General features: G+C 44.7%; 1 protein-coding gene across 2 annotated transcripts in view; it reads right to left on the bottom strand.

The window, feature by feature from the left end:
- dtwd2 (DTW domain containing 2) overlaps window positions 1–22,770 on the bottom strand; it is a 263,343-nt gene that overhangs the window by 147,188 nt on the left and 93,385 nt on the right. Inside the window, exons 1-2 of one of the 2 annotated variants that reach the window (XM_070883411.1) lie at window positions 3,666–3,709; window positions 1,983–2,073 (exon numbers count right to left, since the gene is read on the bottom strand). In XM_070883411.1, the coding sequence (XP_070739512.1) occupies window positions 1,983–2,073; window positions 3,666–3,673 (99 nt within the window). In that variant the 5' untranslated portion in view covers window positions 3,674–3,709. Of the gene's footprint in view, window positions 1–1,982; window positions 2,074–3,665; window positions 3,710–22,770 lie in introns of those variants that run through there. The other variant, XM_070883402.1, reaches the window with a different exon arrangement.

Genomic DNA, 22,770 nt, shown 5'->3' with positions numbered 1-22,770 from the left:
AGGGGCTAAAGGCTTATCGCCCGGGCGCAACATTATTAGCGCCGCTCGCCAACTTGATTAGGGTTTTAGTGGCAACACTAATAGGTACCGCAGGGAATGTTACCCAGTAGCACCACGGAAGCCAACTTGAATGTTATTGCCTGGCACTAATCATGCCAGAAAAAGCTGGCCTTCACAGCTGAAAGGGATGAGTGTATAAGGTAAGTTTGAGAGATTTTATTTAACTTTATGTGCATTGATTCTACTTTATTTGGTGTTTCTGATGTGTTAATTATTTGAATTGTAATGTTTTTTTCAAGTTTTTGTTTTTTACCGCTAACCTTCTCTTTTAGCGCGAGGATGCCGGTACATTAGTGCCAGAACTTCAGTAGCACTGCCAGCTTAGCGTCCTAAGAGAAGTGTGGAAAGCTTCCCTTAGCACTCCACTCTTAGGGAGTTAAAAACCAATATCGCTACCGCTAAATAGTGCTCAGGCGATGTTAGTACTTCAAAATGGTTGATAATCAATTTTTCCTCCCTGGTTTCTCTGCTTTTTTTTTCCCTTTTAAAATGTTACCACTTAGTGTGTATTTCCTCTCATTCTTCCTCCAACAATGCCACAGATTTCCACATCTATCTGCCCAATCTACTATCCTGTCCATGTCCTCCACAAGTTGCTTACAGTGCTCCTCACAGTTAACCACACTTCCTATTTTTATGTCATCTGCAAATTTTGATATTGTGTCCCCATACCCTAGTCTATATCATTCACACATATTTAGAAGAGTAATGGCCCTAAAACTGCAGGGGCCACCGCTGTTTACATTGTGAACAGATCTGTGGCAACAAATATTAGAGCACCAATGTGTGGCAGCAGCATTGCAAGTTTGATCTCCCATTCTGGATGTCATGTTGCTCAAGGAGGTGCTGAGCAGAGATCGGGATGTTCTTGTCCTGATGGGGAAGGGAACAATTGCACACAAGAGTCTCTAAAGGGCCACTGTTGCGTGCATTATAATAGGAGGGTAAGGTGAAAAGCTTGCTGGTTCTCCAATGTGCTGTGCTAAAAGGTTGTAGAGTGTGCATTAATATCCATGGCATATTCCGTAACAGAAGTCACTTGCTTCGGCTTAGGAAGGGACAGAGGGGGAAAAAAAAGCCAGAGGCTGAGTCACCTCAAAGTGCTCTTGCTCACATTTTGGCGATATGAAACGCATCGTTGACAGAAGCTTACAAGTCGGTCACCTGGCTGTTCCTTCAGCTAAATTTGATCAATCTGGAACACGCATTGACCATTTGAAGAGCAGTGTTGGCTGTCCCCCCCTCTCCCCTTGGCCAAATTTGATCCAGCTGGAACATATACAAGGCAAAGGAGACAGTGGCTTGATGATTCTTTATCACAAGGTAGCACTCCCCTAAAAAGACCAACGCAATCTTTCTTCAATGATACATGGTTAATGTGAAACATAAATGGTTTGCTGCCAGATATTATGCCATATACTTAACCTAGGATGATTTCAGGTTGATATTTATCCAGCCATTTTACCACACTTAGTTAATATATCTCAAACTATCCTGACATCAAAGAACAACTGATTTATTTTTTGTTATTATTTAAATCATGCCGCTCCTTTAAAGCTTTGATAAACCAGTTATCAGTAACACATCATAATACATTTGGTCCCTGAACATTTGCCTCAAAATAGTTAAACAATGTCAAATGCCTGGAAAGGGAAATGACACTGAAGGTCATTGCAGCAGATTTCACAGCAGCAGAAATAATGATACTTTATTGTGATGGGTGTGAGCAAATCTGGCAACGGATGGGGAACCAGCTACTGACAAGTTTACACATTTTGTAATCACTACACCCATGTACAGCTTAGAGAGGCTCGTGGAAATCTCGACTGATTCATATGATATAGTTTCCTCTTGCCCTCTTCCATAGTCCTGTTCCTGTTAGATGGCTGCTGACTTATGCCTCTTCCCACAGCCTTACTCACCTCTGCTGGATGCTGAACTATATACAGGCATGTGGAGACATTCAGTGGATGAACTGGTAGGAATGGGCAGAGGCAAACCTTCTGAGGGCGGCTGCAACGAGAAAGACATGTATGTTAGTCAATGTGGATAACAAAACAATTATTTCTCCTGTTTGAATTTTAACATCTAACTGCAGAAACATGATAGCTATCTATATAACTTTTTGAGAGCACCCATCACATCCAGGTGCCACACTTTGTTCAGCTGTAATTTGGTGTTTTTCATAATCTTTTAAGAAAAAGCATATAGAAAGTAACCTAGCTATTTCCTGCTATTTTTCTGACCTGGATATAACCTAGAGGGGTCATTACGCTCATAGAAAGAACTAAGCAACTGCAAATCTAGAAAAACTTCCAATAACAACAGCAATTTGCATAATTGACTTCAGGACCTATTTACAGAACATCCCAACTAAGAGTACCTGAACAGTAGTATTAAAGGGATAGGCCAGTCTCGTATTTAAACATTGCATCTGTGATCCAGACCACAAACTAAATATGCATAATGCCATAGGAGATCAATTCATATTTACATAATAAAATGAAAGAAATAATTTGCATTTATATAGCAGCTTTCACATACAGATGTCCCAAAGTGCTCCACAGCCAATGAAGTACGTTTGAAGTGTAATCACTCTTGTGATGTAGGAAATGTGGCAGTCAATTTGTGCACAAGATTCCACAAACAGCAATGAGGTAAGTGATCAGATAGTCTGTTTTTAGTGGTGTTGGGTGAGGGATAATTTTGACCAGGATACTAGGAGAATTCGTATGCTCTTCTTTAACTAGTGCCATGGGATCTTCTGTGTCCACATGAGCAGCGGCCTTACATTACTGTCTCATCTGAAAGATAGCACCTCCCTCAGTACTACACTGAAGTGTCAACATAGATTATGTGCTCAAGTCTTTGGAATGGAACTTGAAATTATAACCTTCTTATCCAGAGGCAAGAGTGCTACCATTGAACCAGGGCTGATAATTTAGCATCTGGTTTATTGAAAAAAACAACAAGGAAAGAAGGGATGAGAGTGCATCTAACTGAGTCAGAGATACCCGGTTGATGTATTTATCATCAGTGTGATCGGAAGGAATAGACTGATGCAAGGCACATTGTGGGACATTGTCCCACCCCACCTACCGAGTAATTCAATGCCTAGTTGTTCTCTGAAAATTATCACCCAGAGAAGGAAATTTGTTTTTCTCTCCATTTTGTGTTGCATTTCAAATTATCCAGCTTGAAAATGGCAAAACTATAATGGTCAACTTGTGTCTTCTCCAACCTTCTTTGATTGCCAGTTGTTTTACATTTGAACAATTTAGTTTGCCTGCAGATGTAACAATCTTATCTTACCAAGAACATTACCAAACTACAAATCATATAGGTTGTTATCTCGGTAAATCAACACACAAAACAGCCACCTAAATTGCAGGTGATTCAGAGGAGTGAAGATGGTTATATAAGAAACTTTATTCAGCACCATTACTGATATGTCCACTAGCTCATTTACAGATTGCTACCACCCATCCCAAGTAGTTTGCTCCAGGCAATTTTTTTTTTAGATTTTCAAAAATAAATATCAAACAAAAGGGGGAACTAAACCATCTAAAATGTGTGCCAAATGAACAGCATAAACTTTTACTAACCTCAGCATAAACAGCAAAGGTCAGTCTGCAATGTTGACACATCTATGGTGACAGATAAGGATTTGGCAATATTAATTAAAACAAACAAACTTCTGCATATGTACAAGTTCAAAATGCTTGTCAGCCGTAAAGTAATCGTGTCTATTGCATTATTTTAACTGAAACTTTGATTTACATTTTCTATTAATATTTGGAGGAAGTATGAAAAACATTATCTCAACATCTCTTGAAGTTAGTAACAAAACAAAAAAAAGAATTTTGCTTTAAATTTTAAATCTTGTTTAAAGACTTGCCTCGTTGATTATTTTTTCAGTAGTATCCAGAAATGTAATGATTACATTATATAGAATTACTTAGAAATTATAATATGGAAACAGGCATTTGCCCATCATTCTATGTTAGTGTTTATACACCACATGAGCAGTAGTCCTAGCGGCCGAAATTCAGGGTCCGTATAAGGCCCGTTTCCGCCGTTTTGCAGCAGCCACGCAGCGGAATCAAGTGGCCGTCACGTTCCAGTCCATTGGCCACCCCAACCCAAATTCAGCTTGGGGATTTTTCGGCTTGTCCCCACTTCCACCCCGCTGCTGCCGACCACTGCAAGTGTGTCATCAAAGCGCGCACTGCCGCTATCCTGCACCTCCATTTCAATCCGCCCCAAAATTTGCTGAAAAAAAATCCACGAGCCACTGAACGGTGCCCCCACAACTTTTTCTGTCAGTGCACCTTGTCTGCTCTCTCTCTCTGTCCTGGCGGTGAGGTGGCCATTAAAGGCGAGGGCCAAAGGCCGCAACCGCCATCTTTTCTTTTTGCTGGCCGACTTCCATGTCGACCGGACTATTGTTCCTCCGAGTTCAGCCGGGCCGCTAACAGGCAGCCTGGCACATCCTCTTGGGTGCCAGGCCGCTGGCCCAGCCAAAACCCTCCCTACCGAAGCTAAAAATTCCCCGATTCTCTTTCCTTTAACGAGGGGAGAGAGCGTGGTGACGCACACGCACTGTGATGTCGCCACCGCCCGGCCGCTGAGTGACAGTGGTGGAGATTCGATCCCGCCCCAACTTCCGCCCCTCAGCATGATTTACTGCCGCACTACTGACCCCATTATGACCGACTTCCGGTCGAACGTTAAAAAAGCTTCTAAGTCCTGAAAATCAATTGGATGGCCACCTCATCACTCCCGGCGGAAAAACCAGGTAAAAAATCATAGGTGCACCAGCTCTCTGGCATGCCTAAATTTCAGCCCCCAAATCTCATGCACCTGCCCTGCTGCCATGTCCCTTTGTTCCTCCTTTCATTCAACCATCTGTCGAATCTATTCTTAAATGTTGACATGGTCTATACTTGAATTACTACCTCTGGTAGTGCATTCCACACCCTCAAAACCCTCTCTGTAAAAACATTTCTCCTGCTTTCTGTTCTAAATATTTTACATTTCCATCTCCATAACATTGCCTGCCTCGGCCCCTGCCTCAGCTCTTCTGATGCTGAAACCCTTATTCATGCTTTTATTACCTCTAAACTTGACTACTCCAACTCACTCCTGGCTGGCTTCCCACATTCTACACTACGTAAAACTTAGGGTCATCCAAATCTCAGCAGCCTGTGTCCTAACTTGCACCGAGGCACGATCACCCATCACCCCTGTGCTTTCTGACCTACATTGGCTCCCAGTTAAACAACGCCTCGATTTCAAAATTCCCATCCTTGTTTACAAATCACTCCATGGACTTTCCCCTTCCTATCTCTGTAATCTTTTTCAGCCTCACACCCCCACAAGGTGTCTGTGCTCCTCAAATTCTGCCTTCTTGAGCATCCCTCATTATAACTGCTCAACCATCGGTGGCCGTGCCTTCAGCTGTTTGTCCTAAGCTCTGGAACTCCCTCCCTAAACTGCTTCACCTCTCTTTCCTTCTTTAAGACACTCCTTAAAACCTACTTTTTCAACCAAGCTTTTGGTCATTTGCCTTAATTTCTTCTTTTGTGGCTCGGTGTCAAATTTATCTGTTTTGTCTTGTAACACTGCTGTGAAGCAACTTGAGACGTTTTACTATGTTAAAGGCGTGATATAAATAAAAGTTATTATTATTATTACATTTAATCTTGTAAGTATTTCACTTATCATAGACTTCTCAACCACTGGAAACAGATTTTTTCCTAGCTAGTTTGGCCCATCTCTGCATCATTTTAAACACCTCTGACAAATCATTCCACAATCTCTGTTCTAACGAAAGCGCTACAATTTTATCAAATCTTTCTTCGTCTTTGTATTTTCTCATATCAGGCAGCGTAAGTGAATATTGTTATACACTCTCTCATGCCCCAATATCCTTCTTATAGTGGAGCACAAAACTGCACAGAGTACTCCAGATGTTCATAAAATAGAAGAGAGTTGTTTTCCAAACATGAGACAACGGCAGTGACACGAAGGCAGTAGTAGGTGGTCTTTGTGATGGAGAGGATATGGGGTTGGAAGCTCAGCTCAGGGTCAAATAGTATGCTGAGATAACAGACTGCAGGCAATGACCATCTCCAACAAGAGAGAGCCTAACCACCACCTCTTGATATCCAGTGGCATTACCATTGACGAATGGTACCATCAACATCCTGGGGTCATCACTGACCAGAGACCCAACTACACCAGCCACATAAATGCTGTGGCTACCAAAGCAGGTCAGAGGCTGGGTATTCTGGGCCAAGTGGCTCACCTCCCGACTCCGCAAAGCCTTTCCATCACCTACAAGGCTTAAGTCAGAAGTGTAGTAGATTACTCTCCATTTGCCTGGATAGGTGCAGCTGCAACAACACTCAGGAAGTTCAACACCATCCAGGACAAAGCAGTCCACTTGATCGGCACCCATGCACTGGTTTAAACATCTACTAACTCAATCACCAGAGTACCGTAGCTGCAGTGTGTACTATCTACAAGATACACTGCAGCAACTTGCCAAGTTTTCTTTGGCAAACCCGCAACCTCCAACACCTAGAAGGACAACGGCAGTAGGCATATGGGAACACCATCACCTCCAAGGCATACACCATCCTGACTTGAACATATATTGCCGTTCCTTCATCATCGCTGGGTCAAAATCCTGTAACTCCCTACCTAACAGCATTCTGCGAGTGCTTTCACCACTTGGACTGCAGTGACTCAAGAAGAAGGTCCACCACCACTTTCGCAAGGGAAACTAGGATGGGCAATAATAAAACAAAATCACGGCTCTATCGGGCGGGCTCAATAGACCAACTGGTCTTTTCCTGTCTTTTGTATGTCTGTAAATCACTTCTGTCACTCTATGTTATCTTTAATAGAACAATATTTGCGTTCGCAGCGCTATTAAACAAATAGTTGCTGACTATTTTGTACAATTTTAAAAACAATGTTCTTGCCAGAATAGGCCATTTCTTTTTTTTCTACTCCAGCTTCCAGCTTCAAACCAATTTTGGGGTCTTGAACTTCCCTTTCCCAAAGTCACAAAAATCTCCATTCTTTTGAATCCTTACAGCACATTTATGACACAACCTCCATACCCTTGCCACCAACTTCAACCCATTTTCTGGCCGCTGTTTCAAGTTGAACCAGACTGTCTGCAACTTCAGCTTCTCATTCACCCCTGGGCTAAGCTTCTAACCCCATAACCCCTCCATCGCAAAAACTGACTACCTCTGCAACATCACCTGACTCTGCCCGTATCTCAAGCCAACTGCCACTGAAATCCTCCTTCATGTCACCTAAAGGCTTGATTACTCCAATGCTGGCCATGCCAGTGACACCCACATCCCATGAATGAATTAAAAAAAAACTTCAGCTCACCCAAAGCTCTTCTGCCCATATCCTGTCCCACTGATCCACCACATCCAAGTGCTCAATAAATGGGTGGTGTTGTTCCTGCTTCTGCCGTCTCCCTCACATATCTGCTGCTATTCCAGTCATTTTAAAAGCTGCACTCACCTCATTCCCTCGAACCCAGACAGTTAGTATGAAAGACTCAAGAGCCTACATAAATTGAGTTTAGGTAGTCTCAACCCTAGATCCAAATGACAGAACCACATAATTTGGCACTAAACTAGCAATCTCATTGAGAAAGGGCACAATGCAAGAAATGGATAAATTCACACTGGAGAATCAGGAGCACTCTCCTCAGGTTGGGATTAAGGTACATTGTGAAATATACAAGACATATTTTCTCACTAGATGTGTCTAATGAGTTTTCTGCAATTTGTTGCCCTATTGTGAAGCGGTTGACTATTTTCTGAGATACAGGCAATGGGTACTTTGCCCACGTGGCCATGATTTATGATGGAGACTGACAATGAGTATTAACAGGCTACTCAGCCGTGAGGAAATAATTGTTTAGGCTAATTCCGTCTTCATCTGACATTCACGCTTTCAGTAAGGGAAGGGCGAGAGAGAAGAGAATTGCCCAGGGTACCTTGGGCAACTCTCTTCTCCCTAGTCCAAGAATACTGGGGCCAATTGTAGCATTCCTGCCACCCGTAGACTGGGAATTAAATCCAGCAACCTTGCTGTTCTGTATGGCTCAGCAACTCATTGGATAAACGCACTGAGTCATCAGTGGAGGGGAGTTACATGTCCGGTGCCTTTATAAATATTATATTGTGCATTACATCACAAGCAATAGACATGTAATAGAAACATAACAAATAGGTGCAGGAGTAGGCCATTCAGCCCTTCAAGCCTGCACCACCATTCAATAAGATCATGGCTGATCATTTACCTCAGTACCCTTTTCCTGCTTTCGCTCTATACCCCTTGATCCCTTTAGCCATAAGGGTCATATCCAACTCCCTCTTGAATATATCTAACGAACTGGCATCAACAACTCTGCACAGAATTCCACAGGTTCACAACTCTTGAGTGAAGAAGTTTCTCCTCATCTTGGTCCTAAATGGCTTACCCCTTATCCTTAGACTGTGACCCCTGGTTCTGGGCTTCCCCAACATCGGGAACATTCTTCCTGCATCTAATCTGTCCAGTCCAGTCAGAATTTTATATGAATTTTAATGGTCGCAGCAGTACTTTTATATTCATTCATGTGGGAAGGATATGTCCAAACCTTGGCTCTAACCATACACGGGCTTCAGGTCAATCTTAAATAATCTTAAGACCAGAATTCTAATTTGAAAACATATTCCAATTAGCAAACAGCTGTTAGCCTTTATTGCAAGAGGGTTGCAGTATAAGAGTAAGGAATACTTGCTGCAATTATATAGGGCTTTGGTGAGACCACACCTGGAGTATTGTGCGCAAGTTTGGTCTCCTTAGCTAAGGAAGGATATACTTGCCTTAGAGTGGGTGCAACACTGGTTCACTAGATTGAGTCCAGGGATGAGAAGGCTGTCCTCTGAGGAGAGATTGAGTGAATGGGCCTGGATTCTCAGGAGTTTGGAAGAATGAGAGGTGATCCTATTGAACCGTATAAAATTCTTAGAGGGGTTGACAGGGTAGATACTGAGAGGCTGTTCCCCCTAGCTGGAGAGTCTAGAACTAGAGGTCATAGTCACAGGACAAAGGGTCGGCCATTTAGGGCTAAGATGAGGAGAAATTTCTTCACTCAGGGTATTGTGAATCTTTGGAATTCTCTACCCCAAACGGTTCAAGACTGAGATCGATAGATTTTGGGGCATTAAGGGAATCAAGGGGTATGGGGATAAGGTAGGAAAGTGCAGTTGATGTTGAAGTTCAGCCATGATCTTATTGAATAGCAGAGCAGGCTCGATAGGCCGTATTGGCCTACTACTGCTCCTATTTCTTATATTCTTATTTTCAGAGCACTGCGTGGTTAATAGTAGCTTAATGGAAAGTTTTATTTCTTCTACTGATATGCTTACTTCACATGTAAAATGGCCCAGTAGACACAGTCCTGTTAGCCCAGGAGCTGGAATACAGTATGTACTTAAACTGATCAGGCTGAACTGCAAATAGAGGAGGCTCAAACTGATATAAAATCAATCACTACTAAGCTAAGCCTGTTGAAGAGAAATATGACTTCTGTGGCTACATAGTTCACAGTTTATTACTTCAAGAATGTCACTGATTATCAAGTGCTTTAATTGAGGCATTCACATCTTAATACATATGAGGTCTGCAGTAATTATTCCATAACCCGCCTGCCCTCAAATAACAGAAAATAAGATTATACTTGGTTTCTTCATAGAACATTCTGATACAAGGCTATAGCTAACAAATTTAGAATTGTACACACCTTAAAATAGTTACTGGCTCTCATGTTCGCTATTGGCACATTTTTTAGGGGGTCAAAAAGTATCTTTCTCTGAAAAATGTTGAACTTTTATGATAGAAATTGTACACTGTGTTAATGTTAAATGCTTTTTTACAAATTTTTTCAAAAATAAAATTTGGGTTCATCCATATTCTGCAGACCGATCAGACAAGAATTCCCCCAAATCTACATCAACAGTCACACTTTACCCTTCACAGAGACATTCATCCCCCTCTAACCCTTTTCCCACAGTTCAGAGTCACTCTGCCTTCAACTTCAATCCTCCAGTTCTGAGACACTCTCATCCTGTAACCCCTCTCTCAGATCGCCAAGCGCCACCCCCAACCTCCAAGACCCTTCTCCCCAGTTCACAAATGTGCTCCTTGCTGCCAGGCCTGGCTGCTGCTCCTATCCAACAGTGCTACTTTGCTCCCGATTCAGGCTCTATGATGCAAGGAAGAATTCCTGATTCATTGCGAGACCAGGAATTTCCACTAGTAACAGAGCCCACTCCCAAAGGGAAGCAGCTACAACATGCAGCTGGGACTGGAAATAAAAAGAGCAGTGAATGGCTCCCTAGGGGGCTGGATTTTCAGGTTTGATGATTTTGGGATGTTAATCATGGCAGGGCGGTCCAGCTAGCGCCTGGAAAAGGTTTGTATCTTCGTCCGTAAAATTCAACCGAAACTGAGCTTCAATGATCGGGGGCGCTAAATCAGGCGTTACACCTGTGCTTGGCCGCCCCAACCGAAAACCGCGTCGCAAATAATGCTCGAGAGTTCGCACATGCGCAGACGTGCTCGAAGCTTCCAGGGCCCAGGCGAAAGTGTAGGGCGCGCCGATTTCATTTGCGCACACCGGCCCACTTCACTCAGAGCGGGAGACATGGCGCAGCAGGAGGGACGCCAGAGAGCACGCCGCTTTTCTGCAATGGTCACTGAGGGCCTAGTTCAGGCCATTGAGAGGAGGTGGCTTGCACTGCATCTGGTGGGAGGAAGGAGGCCCGTGCCAAGGGTCTTCAGGAGGATTTGGAGGGAGATAGCACTGGTGGCTAGAGCTGCCACCCAATGCCGCAAGAAGTTTAACAACCTCACGAGGGTCATCAGGGTCAGTACCCTTTACATTTATAGACCCCTGCCATGGTTGCAAGATCACTGTTTCACACAATGTAAAATCTTTGATGGAGCTGCTCCTTCTCTATATGTTCCAGGCCATGGTGTGGGTTGTTGAAGCCAGCTGAAAGCTGGAGGATCACTTCGCCAGCCATGTCCTCTGCATTCAGATGTGGACCCTCTTGTCCCCTAATCACTGTGACTCCTCCTCGCGCTCCCCTTCCACTGTTGATATGCGTTGCCCAAACGTCACCCTGTGCCGCAATGCTACCTGGCTCTCACCTCCTCCCAGATTTTCCACATGCTCAGTCCGCAGCCACGCAGATTGTAATGAACACATTTACACTTCCAGACAGTGGCAGCTATTCTACTATGGAAGGCACATGTGGCACAAGAGGAGTTGTACACTTACTCAACCCTTCTTCTTGCTCTTATTGTAGGCCAAGTTATCGAGAACATTCTTCCTGCATCTAACCTGTCCAGTCCCGTCAGAATTTTATATGTTTCCATGAGATCGCCTCTCATCTTTCTAAACTCCAGTGAATACAGGCCCAGTCGATCCAGTCTCTCCTCATATGTCAGTCCTGCCATCCTGGGAATCAGTCCAGTGAACCTTCGCTGCACTCCCTCATATGCAAGAACATCCTTCCTCAGATTAGGAGACCAAAACTGAACACAATATTCTAGGTGAGGCCTCACTAAGGCCCTATACAATTGCAGTAAGACCTCCCTGCTCCTATACTCAAATCCCCTAGCTATGAAGGCCAACATACCATTTGCCTTCACCGCCTGCTGTACCTGCATGCCAATGACTGATGTACCATGACACCCAGGTCTCGTTGCACCTCTCCTTTTCCTAATCTGCCGCCATCCAGATAATATTCTGCCTTCGTGTTGTTGCCACCAAAGTGGATAACCTCACATTTATCCACATCATACTGCATCTGCCACTCGTTTGCCCACTCGCCTCACCTGTCCAAGTCATCGTGCAGCCTTTTAGCATCCTCCTCACAGCTCACACCGCCACCCAGCTTGGTGTCATCTGCAAACTTGGAGATATTACACTCAATTCCCTCATCCAAATCATTGAAGTAGATTGTAAATAGCTGGGGTCCCAGCACTGAGCCCTGCAGCACCCCACTAGTCACTGTCTGCCATTGCAATTCTGAAAAGGACCCGTTTATCCCGACTCTCTGCTTCCTGTCTGCCAACTAGTTCTCGATCCATGTCAGTACATTACTCCCAATACCATGTGCTTTAATTTTGCACACCAATCTCTTGTGTGGGACCTTGTCAAAAGCCTTTTGAAAGTCCAAATACACCACATCTCCCTTGTCCACTCTACCAGTTACATCCTCAAAAAATTCGAGAAGATGTGTCAAGCAGGATTTCCCTTTCATAAATCCATGCTGACTTGGACTGATCTCGTCACTGCTTTCCAAATGTGCTGCTTTTTCATCTTTAATAATTGATTCCAACATTTTCTCCACTACTGATGTCAGGCTAACCAGTCTATAATTACCCATTTTCTCTCTCCCTCCCTTCTTAAAAAGTGGTGTTACATTGGCTACCCTCCAGTCCATAGGAACCGATCTAGAGTCGATCGACTATAGGAAAATGATCACCAATGCATCCACTATTTCTAGGGCTATTTCCTTAAGTACTCTGGGATGCAGACTATCAGGCCCCGGGGATTTATTGGCCTTCAATCCCCATCAATTTCCCTAACATAATTTCCCTCCTAATAAGGATTTCTTTCAGTCCCCCCCTTCTCACTAGACCCTTGGTCCCTTAGTATTTCCCGAAGGTTATTTGTGTCTTCCTTTGTGAAGACAGAACCAAAGTATTTGTTTAATAAGTCCGCCATTTCTTTGTTCCCCATTATAAATTCACCTGAATCTGACTGCTAGGGACCTACATTTGTCTTCACGAAACTTTTTCTCTTCACATATCAGTAGAAGCTTTTGCAGTCAGTTTTTATGTTCCCAGCAAGCTTCCTCTCATACTTTATTTTCCTCCTCCTAATTAAACCCTTTGTCCTCCTCTGGTGCATTATAAAATTCTCCCAGTCCTCAGGTTTGCTGCTTTTTCTAGCCGATTTATATGTCTCTTCCTTGGATTTAACACTATCCTTAATTTCCCTTGTTAGCCACGGTTGAGCCACCTTCCCCGTTTTATTTTTACTCCAGACAAGGATGTACAATTGTTGAAGTTGATCCATGTGATCTTTAAATGTTTGCCATTGCCTATCCACTGTCAATCCTTTAAGTATCACTCACCAGTCAAATCACGTCTCATACCATCGAAGTTACCTTTCCTTAAGTTCAGGACCCTAGTCTCTGAATTAACTGTGTCACTCTCCAACTTAATAAAGAATTCTACCATATTATGGTCACTCTTCCCCAAAGGGCCTCGCACAACAAGATTGCTTATTAGTCCTTTCTCATTACACATCACCCAGTCTAGGATGGCTAGCCCTCTAGTTGGCTTCTCGACAGATTGGTCTAAAAAACCATCCCTAATATACTCAGGAAATCCTCCTCCACCGCATTGCTACCAGTTTGGTTAGCCCAATCAATATGTAGATTAAAGTCACCCATGATAACTGCTGTACCTTTATTGCATGCATCCCTAATTTCTTGTTTGATGCTGTCCCTAACCTCACTACTACTGATTGGTGGTCTGCACACAACTCCCACTAGCGTTTTGTGCCCTTTGGTATTCCATAGCTCCACCCATACCGATTCCACATCATCCAAGCTAATGTAATTCCTTACTATTGCATTAATTTCCTCTTTAACCAGCAACAACACCCCACCTCCTTTTCCTTTCTGTCTATGCTTCCTGAATGTTGAATACCCCTGGATGTTGAGTTCCCAGCCTTGGTCACCCTGGAGCCATGTTTCCGTGATGCCAATTACATCATATCCGTTAACTGCTATCTGCGCAGTTAATTCGTCCATTTTATTGCGAATACTCCTCACATTGAGGCACGGAGACTTAAGGCTTGTCTTTTTAACACCCTTTGCCCCTTTAGAATTTTGCTGTAATGTGGCCCTTTTTGCTTTTTGCCTTGGGTTTCTCTGCCCTCCACTTTTACTTTTCTTCTTTCTATCTTTTGCTTCTGCTCCCATTCTACTTTCCTCTGTCTCCCTGCATAGATTCCCATCCCCCTGCCATATTAGTTTAACCCCTCCCCAACAGCACTAGCAAACACTCCCCCTAGGACATTGGTTCCAAGTGCAGACCGTCCGGTTTGTACTGGTTCCACCTCCCCCAGAACCGGTTCCAATGTCCCAGGAATTTGAATCCCTCCCTTCTGCACCACTCCTCAAGCCACGTATTAATCTGAGCTATCCTGCGATTCCTACTCTGACTAGCACGTGGCACTGGTAGCAATCCTGAGATTACTACTTTTGAGGTTCTACTTTATAATTTTAGCTCCTAGCTTCCTAAATTCATCTTGTAGGACCTCATCCCGTTTTTTACCTATATCGTTGGTATCTATATGCACCACGACAACTGGCTGTTTACCCTTCCCCTTCAAAATGTCCTGAACCCGCTCCAAGACATCCTTGACCCTTGCACAAGAGAGGCAACATACCATCCTGGAGTCTTGGTTGCAGCTGCAGAAACGTCTATCTATTCCCCTTACAATAGAATCCTCTATCACTATAACTCTCCCACTCTTTTTCCTGCCCTCCTGTGCAGCAGAGCCACCCATGGTGCCATGAACTTGGCTGCTGCTGCTCTCACCTGATGAATCATCCCCCTCAACAGTACCCAAAGCAGTATATGTGTTTTGCAGGGAGATGACCGCAGGGTACCCCTGCACTATCTTCCTTCCACTGCTCTTCCTGTTGGTCACGCATCCCCTATCTGGCTGTGTAACCTTTACCTGCGGTAAGACCAACTCACTAAACGTGCTATTCACGTCATCCTCAGCTTCGCGGATGCTCCAGAGTAAATCCACCCGCAGCTCCAGTGCCGCAATGCGGTTTGTCAGGAGCAGCAGCTGGATACACTTCCCGCACATGTAGTCGTCAGGGACACTGGAATCGTCCCTGACTTCCCGCATAGTACAGGAGGAGCATAACACGTGCCCGAGCTCTCCTGCCATGACTTAACCCTTAGATTAACTTAATTTCGCAATAATAATGCTGAAGGTTACTTACTGATAAAGAAAAGAAAAAGAAAAACTACTCACCAATCACCAGCCAATTACTTATCCCCTTGGCTGTGACGTCACCTTTCAATTTCTTTCTACTTCTTTTTTGCCTGCTCTCCTTGCATCAGCTCACCTTTATAGGCCGCTCCGACGTCCCCAGACTCCCGCTGCTCGCACTCCCGCCTCCGCCGCCGCTGCTGCGCCTTTATAGGCCGCTCTGACGTCCCCGGACTCCCGCTGCTCGCACTCCCGCCTTCTCCGACGCTGCTGAGCCTTTATAGGCCGCTCCGACGTCGCCGGACTCCCGCTGCTCGCACTCCCGCCTCCTCCGACGCTGCTGGAGGGAACCACCACTTCCCCACCACTCAACCACCGAACATCTGTAGATACTCACACTCACATCCTCATCTCATGCCTTGCTTACAGCTATTCAGCCACGTCAAGCATATCTTTCACATACATACTCTTACTCACATGAGTTCCTTTCTTTTGCAGGCCAAGATTGCACATAATAGAAGTGAGCAACAGAGGACTGGAGGAGGGGAACCTGAACTGCGGACCTTGAGGAGCGAGTGCTGCAGCTCATTGGCCTGCAGGTGGTGGGCTCCGGAGCCGGCGGGGACATCAACCCCTCTGGGGGCAGCAATGGTATTTTATTATCACCTCTCCTTTTCTCATACCACTTCCCCACATACCAGAAGGCTTCATCACTTTTCAACTCCTGATACTGTCTGCCTTCCTTGCTCCATTTCTGCCCCACTGCCCTCACCTTAATGCGAGTCTTGTGCCATTTATGCTTTCAGATAACCAGGTAGCAGCTGTGGAGCCTCCACCCAAGAGATTCTGGAGGGAGAGGAAGAACAGGAAGAGCAGGAGAAGGAGTTATGCACGGTGTCATTGCTTCTCTCGGCATGCTCTCCTCCCTCCAGATGAGAGAGATGAGGTCATGTATCCGCGCCAACAGCGCCTCTCCGCCATACTTTAGCGCTTCAGCAGGGATTCCATCCGCACCCGTAATGCACTCACATGCAGTGATTGTGACCATTTTGAAAAAAGGGGATAAGTCCAACTGCGGCAACTACAGGGGAATCTCCCTGCTATCAGCCACTGGGAAAGTTGTCGCTAGAGTTCTCCTCAATTGTCTTCTCCCTGTGGCCGAGGAGCTCCTCCCGGAATCACAATGCGGATTTCGTCCCCTACGGGGTACAACGGTCATGATCTTTGCAGCGCGACAGCTGCAGGAAAAATGCAGGGAGCAGCGCCAGCCCTTATTCATGGCCTTTTTCGATCTTACAAAGGCCTTTGACACTATCAATCGTGATGGTCTATGGAGCGTCCTCCTCTGTTTCGGATGCCACCAAAAGTTTTTCGTCAACATCCTTCGCCTGCTTCACGATGACATGCAGGCCGTGATCCTTACCAACGGATCCATTACAGACCCAATTCATGTCCGGACCGGGATCAAACAGGGCTGCGTCATCGCTCCAACCCTCTTCTCAATCTTCACCAACGATGTCTCCACAAGACCCTGCAAGTTCCCTGGGAGGACAGGCGCACCAACATCTGTGTCCTTGTCCAAGTACATCCCCAATATTGAAGCACTGACCGCACTCGATCAGTTTTGTTGGGCAGGCCACATAGTTCGCGTGCCAGATACGAGACTCCCTAAGCAAATGCTCTATGCGGAGCTCCTTCACGGTAAATGAGCCAAAGGTGGGCAGCGGAAACGTTACAAGGACACCCTCAAAGCTTCCCTGGTGAAGTGTGACATCACCACTGACACCTGGCAGACCCTGGCCGAAGACCGCCCGAGGTGGAGAAAGGGCATCCGGGAAGGCGTTGGGCTCTTTGAGTCTCAACGCAAAGAGCGTGAAGAGGTCAAGCGCAGGCAGCGGAAGGAGCGTGCAGCAAACCAACCCGACCCACCTCTTCCCTTGACGAATGTCTGTCCCACCTGTGACAGGGTCTGTGGCTCTCGTATTGGACTGTTCAGCCATCAAAGTACTCACTTCAGGAGAGGAAGCAAGTCTTCCCCGATTCCGAGGGACTGCCTATGTCATTGCTTCTCTCACCCGCAGGCACCTGCTCAGATACCGGTACGATGTGTTCGTTAGAGGTTAGGTTAGTAGAGGGGTCTGCACTGGGTGATTCACCGGGGCCTAGCGGGCTGCAGCAAGGCCAAGGGGAAAGGGAACCTCGGGAGCCATCTCCCTGGAGGACAAGTTCACGCACATGAATTCTGCTCCACAGGACTCAGATAAGGACCCCGATGGGGAGACATTCACATAAAGGGTGATGCCCATGCACTCTGACATCATAGGTGAAATAGCAAGGATGCCCGAGAGCCTCCCGGCAGTGTTAAGGAGCGTGGAGGAGTCCGCCTCCAGCATTGCACAGAGCTCTGCGCACACCATGGAGCCCATCATTGCCTGTCTGCAGACGATGGTGGACTCCTAGAGAGACCGTGTGGATCCGAGTGACCGTGTGGATCCAGACCTCATGACGCATGCCATGGGCGACGTGGCAGCTTCCATTGCAGCACAGGCGGAAGCAACTCAATGTCTTAGTGCTGTAAGTTCTTTGAGGATGTAATGCGCAAGGTGGATAAGGGGGAACCAGTGGATGTGGTGTATTTGGATTTCCAGAAGGCATTCGATAAGGTGTCACATAAGAGATTACTGCACAAGATAAAAGTTCATGAGGTTGGGGGTAATATATTAGCATGGATAGAGGATTGGCTAACGAACAGAAAACAGAGGGTCGGGATAAATGGGTCATTTTCCGGTTGGCAAACAGTAACTAGTGGGGTGCCGCAGGGATCGGTGCTGGGTCCTCAACTATTTACAATCTATATTAATGACTTGGATGAAGGGACCGAGTGTAATGTAGCCAAGTTTGCTGATAATACAAAGGTGGGTAGGAAAGCAAACTGTGAGGACGACACAAACAATCTGCAAAGGGATATAGACAGGCTAAGTGAGGGGGCAAAAATTTGGCAGATGGAGTATAATGTGGGAAAATGTGAGGTTATCCACTTTGTCAGAAATAATAAAAAAGCAAATTATAATTTAAATGGAGATAAATCTCAAAGTGCTGCAGTACAGAGGGACCTGAGGGTCTTTGTGCATGAAACACAAAAAGTTGAGTATGCAAGTACACAAAATAATCAGGAAGGCAAATTGAATGCTGGCCTATATTGTAAGGGGGATAGAGTACAAAAGCAGAGAAGTCCTGCTACAACTGTACAGGGTATTGGTGAGGCCACACCTGGAGTTTTGGTCTCCGTATTTAAGGAAAGATATACTTGCATTGGAGGATGTTCAGAGAAGGTTCACTAGGTTGATTCCAGAGATGAGGGGGTTGACTTATGATGGTAGGTTGAGTAGGTTGGGCCTATACACATTGGAGTTCAGAAGAATGAGAGGTGAATTTATTGAAACTTATAAGGTAATGAGGGGACTCGTAAGGTGGATGCAGAGAGGCTACTTCCACTCATACGGGAACCTGTAGTCCCTCCTCCTTCTGTACAGAGCATCTGTGACCTCGCCGATGGAGCAATGAACGGCAAACTGAGAGATGTCTCCTGTCACTCGCTGGAAAGATCCATTGGCGTAGAAATTGAGCGCGATGGTGACCTTAACTGCCACTGAGAGAGCCGTCCTCACCCTGGTCTGAGGCTCGAGGTCTAATTGCAGGAGATGGCAGAGCTCTGTGACCATGTCCTTGCTGAAGTGCAGCCTTCAAACACACTGTTCCTCAGTGAAATTGATGTAGGAGAACTGCTGCTCCTGGGAGGGTAAGGTCTCCTGTTGCCAGCCCTGTTGGGCCTTCTCCCTCTGGCCACATTTTGCTGCCTATCTCCCTGTCCCGCCTCCTGTGCTTCACCATGTCTTGCTCTATGTCCTTCTCCCTGCCTTTGTCTTCACCTAAGCAGCCTCTGACGGTGATATTGAAGCAGGAGGTCAAGTGCCAACACAGCCCCCATGAAACGAGATAAGTATTGTGGTTTCAAATCTGCCCTCAATGTTACAAGGGAATAGTTAGGAGGCAGAACAGTCCTTGAAGTCAAAATCGCTGCAATCTGTCCACCAGCCACTCTGCCGTTTGTTTTTCAAGATGGCGCCTTTAAATAGTGCTCCTCCCGTCGACTCCCGATGCAAACTCGGCAGTTGAACCTTCATCGTCATCGCCAGGTGGTAAGTGAGGGGGCACAGCCATATTTCACTTCCGGGGCGGTAACGGGGTGCAGCGCACAGCGATAACATCATCGCCGGCACAGCAGAGCGGGACGCTTCTGGCAGGAGCGAGACACTACCTCTTACCGTCTCCGCAAAACACCCGCCCAATTCCACGTGGGGGGGGGGGGGGGGGGCGGTGGGGGGGAGGATGGTGTTCTCGCCGTGCCCGGGCAGAAAACCTTATGCCCCATTGGTGCACAAAAGGCCAATTTCGGCTTCCAAATCTTAGATGAGCCGAAGTTTTATCCATCTAAACTGAGGCCTCTTCTTCAACTCCCATCAGCATTTCCACAAATTTAGCCTTGAGTCTATCAACTAACCTGGCTGCTATCAAAAGCCAAGTCATAAAGTGTGGAACCTTGGTATAGTGCTCAGCTTCCTCCCACCCATCCTCCAAAACAATTTTTTTCCACCTCCCACAGCACTGCCCTTCTGCTGCCGAAATCCTAGTCCATGTCTTCATTGTCTCCAATGCCCTTGTAGTGGCCCTCCCTGCATCAAATCTTAGAGCTTTAACTCATCAACACCTCACAGCTCATATCCTCACCAAGTCCCACATTCCTGCCACCCCTGTTCTCTCTAAGCTCCACTGGTTCTATGTGCACCATTGTGCCAATTTCAAAAGTTTCATCTTTATTTTCAAATCTTTCCATGGCTTGTAACCAATATTTCCCCTAATTTTTGGGGGGTGCGCGGCCACTTTAAGAGGCTGCACGGCCCATTCAGTTTTGAGCATGCGCAAAATTTAACATTGAAAAAAACGGTCCCGAGCTGCGCAGGACCAGCAGAGAGCTGCGCAGCTTAAAAGGAACATTGTTTGCATCCCATCCTAGTGAACAACTTCTGCTTTAGGTCCCTGAACACACTAGCTGCTCCTCTAACACAGGGCTTCTTCTTGCCTCTTGGTTCCTTTGCCCCACCACTGGTGCCCACTTGTTCAACATTACCTTCCTTTCCTCTGCAATTCTCTACCCAGGTTTGTCCACCGTGTCATCTCTCTCCCTTTCACAACCCTCTTCTTCGACTGTGCCCTTGATTCTCCATCAAAGCTTTCACATTCCTTTTTTTCCATGCACTGTGTATGGCATATCATTTCCCTTTGTTGTGAAGTGCTCGGAAACATCTTCCTACACTTGAGAAGCAGTATATAAATGCTGTTATTCTTACTTTCAGATATTTAATCGGTGAAAACTGAACGACGATTATAAGAAAATTTGATGGATGTCAAATATTTGAAAATTCACCAAACTATACTTAAACTAAGTGAAGCATTGCTTTGATGATTTAAAGGGTGCATGATAGTATAGTATAGTCCAAGAATGCAAGTGATAGCTCACACAATTTGTATATTGAATTTTAACTATTGATTATAAAACAACGATATCCAGTTTCAATAATTAAACAATAAATTGAGGATATTTTAAGTTTCAACTTGCATTTGGGTATTCAAGTGGGTAACTGGATCCCTGGGTTTCATCCTTTCCATTCTGAACTGGCCACTAAGATATACATGATAGCAAATTAGAGACTGATTCTCCCTCTCAATTCCTCTCCCCTTGTGAGGAAGTGCTGTTATTTATTTGACACTTCCCAGTGACGGCTAAGATCAGAAACTCAGCAGAGTAGGAGATTGCACAAGTGCACCTTTGTGATACCACATGCTGTGCTCCACCCCTCTTGGTTATTATTAATTTACTACACTGAAAAAAAAGACATACTTCTGTGCCTCATTAATCCAACCCATCTGGTCACAAACAAAAATACTGCAATATTAGGATTGTACGATCAGCATGGTACAGGCATAATTTTTATTTCCTCAAATGTTTTCTCTTTACCCTCCCACTGGGTGGTGACTCATGGTGGTGTTCCACAAGTGCTGGCAGCTCTAATGTGAGTGCCATTGCAGTTGAGTCTGATCCTGTCCACACACAGGCCTTTCCAGCAGGAATCATTGGTTAGCTATCAGAATTCTTCCCCCCCTCCCAGACTTAGGTATGCTGAGAGCAACCACAATGATCCTGCTGTCACTCCAACTGAGATTAATTCAATCGGCAGAAATGAGGCATATCTTTATCTTCAGAGCTCAATAGCAGAACATACAGACAGTGCATTAATATACTGAGCAATAATAGAACAGTATATGAATATTTTTTATAATATTCTGACCTACCTTGACTTTTGTACTTCTACTGAAAGTTGTTTTTTGTATATGATGGTTAAGTGATTGCTGCCGAACATTGAATGGAATATCAAGAGAAACTTTCATTAAAATATTGTATTTATATTGTTCCTACTGCTACTATTGGGAGTCAATGTTATTGCACTACAGTGAAATCCTGTTATTATGATAAATCTGGCCAGATGATGACTATACCTAACTGATCAGTTTACCAGAAGATTAACCAGAAGCTAATTAACCCACCATTCATCTCATTGCTGGTTGTGGGACATTGCTAGTGCAAAATTGCTGTCACGTATGTCTGCATAACAACATTCAAAGTAATTCATTGTGTGAAATGCTTTAAGACATGATAATGAGCTATATAAATACAAGAATTATTATTTATTTTGAACATCTTCCCCATAGCTTTATAAATTTTATGACTAACACCCAACTGGGTTTGCAAATTATACAGTTGCACATTATCTTTATGAACACCGAACCAATATTTTCCTACAAAAAACAATATAATCCAAAACTGCAGACAGATTAAAATGTGTTTTTGTATAAGTTATTAATTCTGCATGTTAGCCATTACAGTTCATTTTTGATATTGCAAACCTGAATTCTTATTATAAGTATTTAGAAAATCATTAAAGCTGAGGTTTGAAAATTTAGAAGCCAATTTGCTATTGTCCGATAACAATGCTACTTACAAGAACAAAAGAGGAAATTTAATATCAGTTAAATGTCACTTAAGGCAAAATAAATTATTCTGCTCTTATGTTTTATGAATCGCTAATACTTATTTTATCATAACAGTGTGGAACAAGGTTTGCAATCAGGTGAGGTTCACTGAACAAATGATTTGGTTCTGCACGATGTGTGTCTGACCCTTTCCGCAACTCGTTCCATCAGGTCTCTCACAGCGTACTCTGCAGAGTAATCCGGTCTAGATCCAGTTTTAAACAATAGCAACTATGAGTGTATTACTAATAATTTAGGGAAAAAAAAATCATTGCACTCAGTATCCACAGGGCTTACTTAACCCATTGATATCAATCTGATTTTGGAAAAAAATTGTAAGAGGATGTATTATAATGTGCAATATATTTTAATTTGCCTCAAATTACAACTGCCACCAGTAACAGATCTGTAACCACAGTCCAAGTTGGAAAACAAGA

Source organism: Pristiophorus japonicus, chromosome 1, assembly GCF_044704955.1.
Source record: "Pristiophorus japonicus isolate sPriJap1 chromosome 1, sPriJap1.hap1, whole genome shotgun sequence".
NCBI lineage: Eukaryota > Metazoa > Chordata > Chondrichthyes > Pristiophoridae > Pristiophorus > Pristiophorus japonicus.
This window is presented reverse-complemented; position numbering and strand designations above follow the sequence as displayed.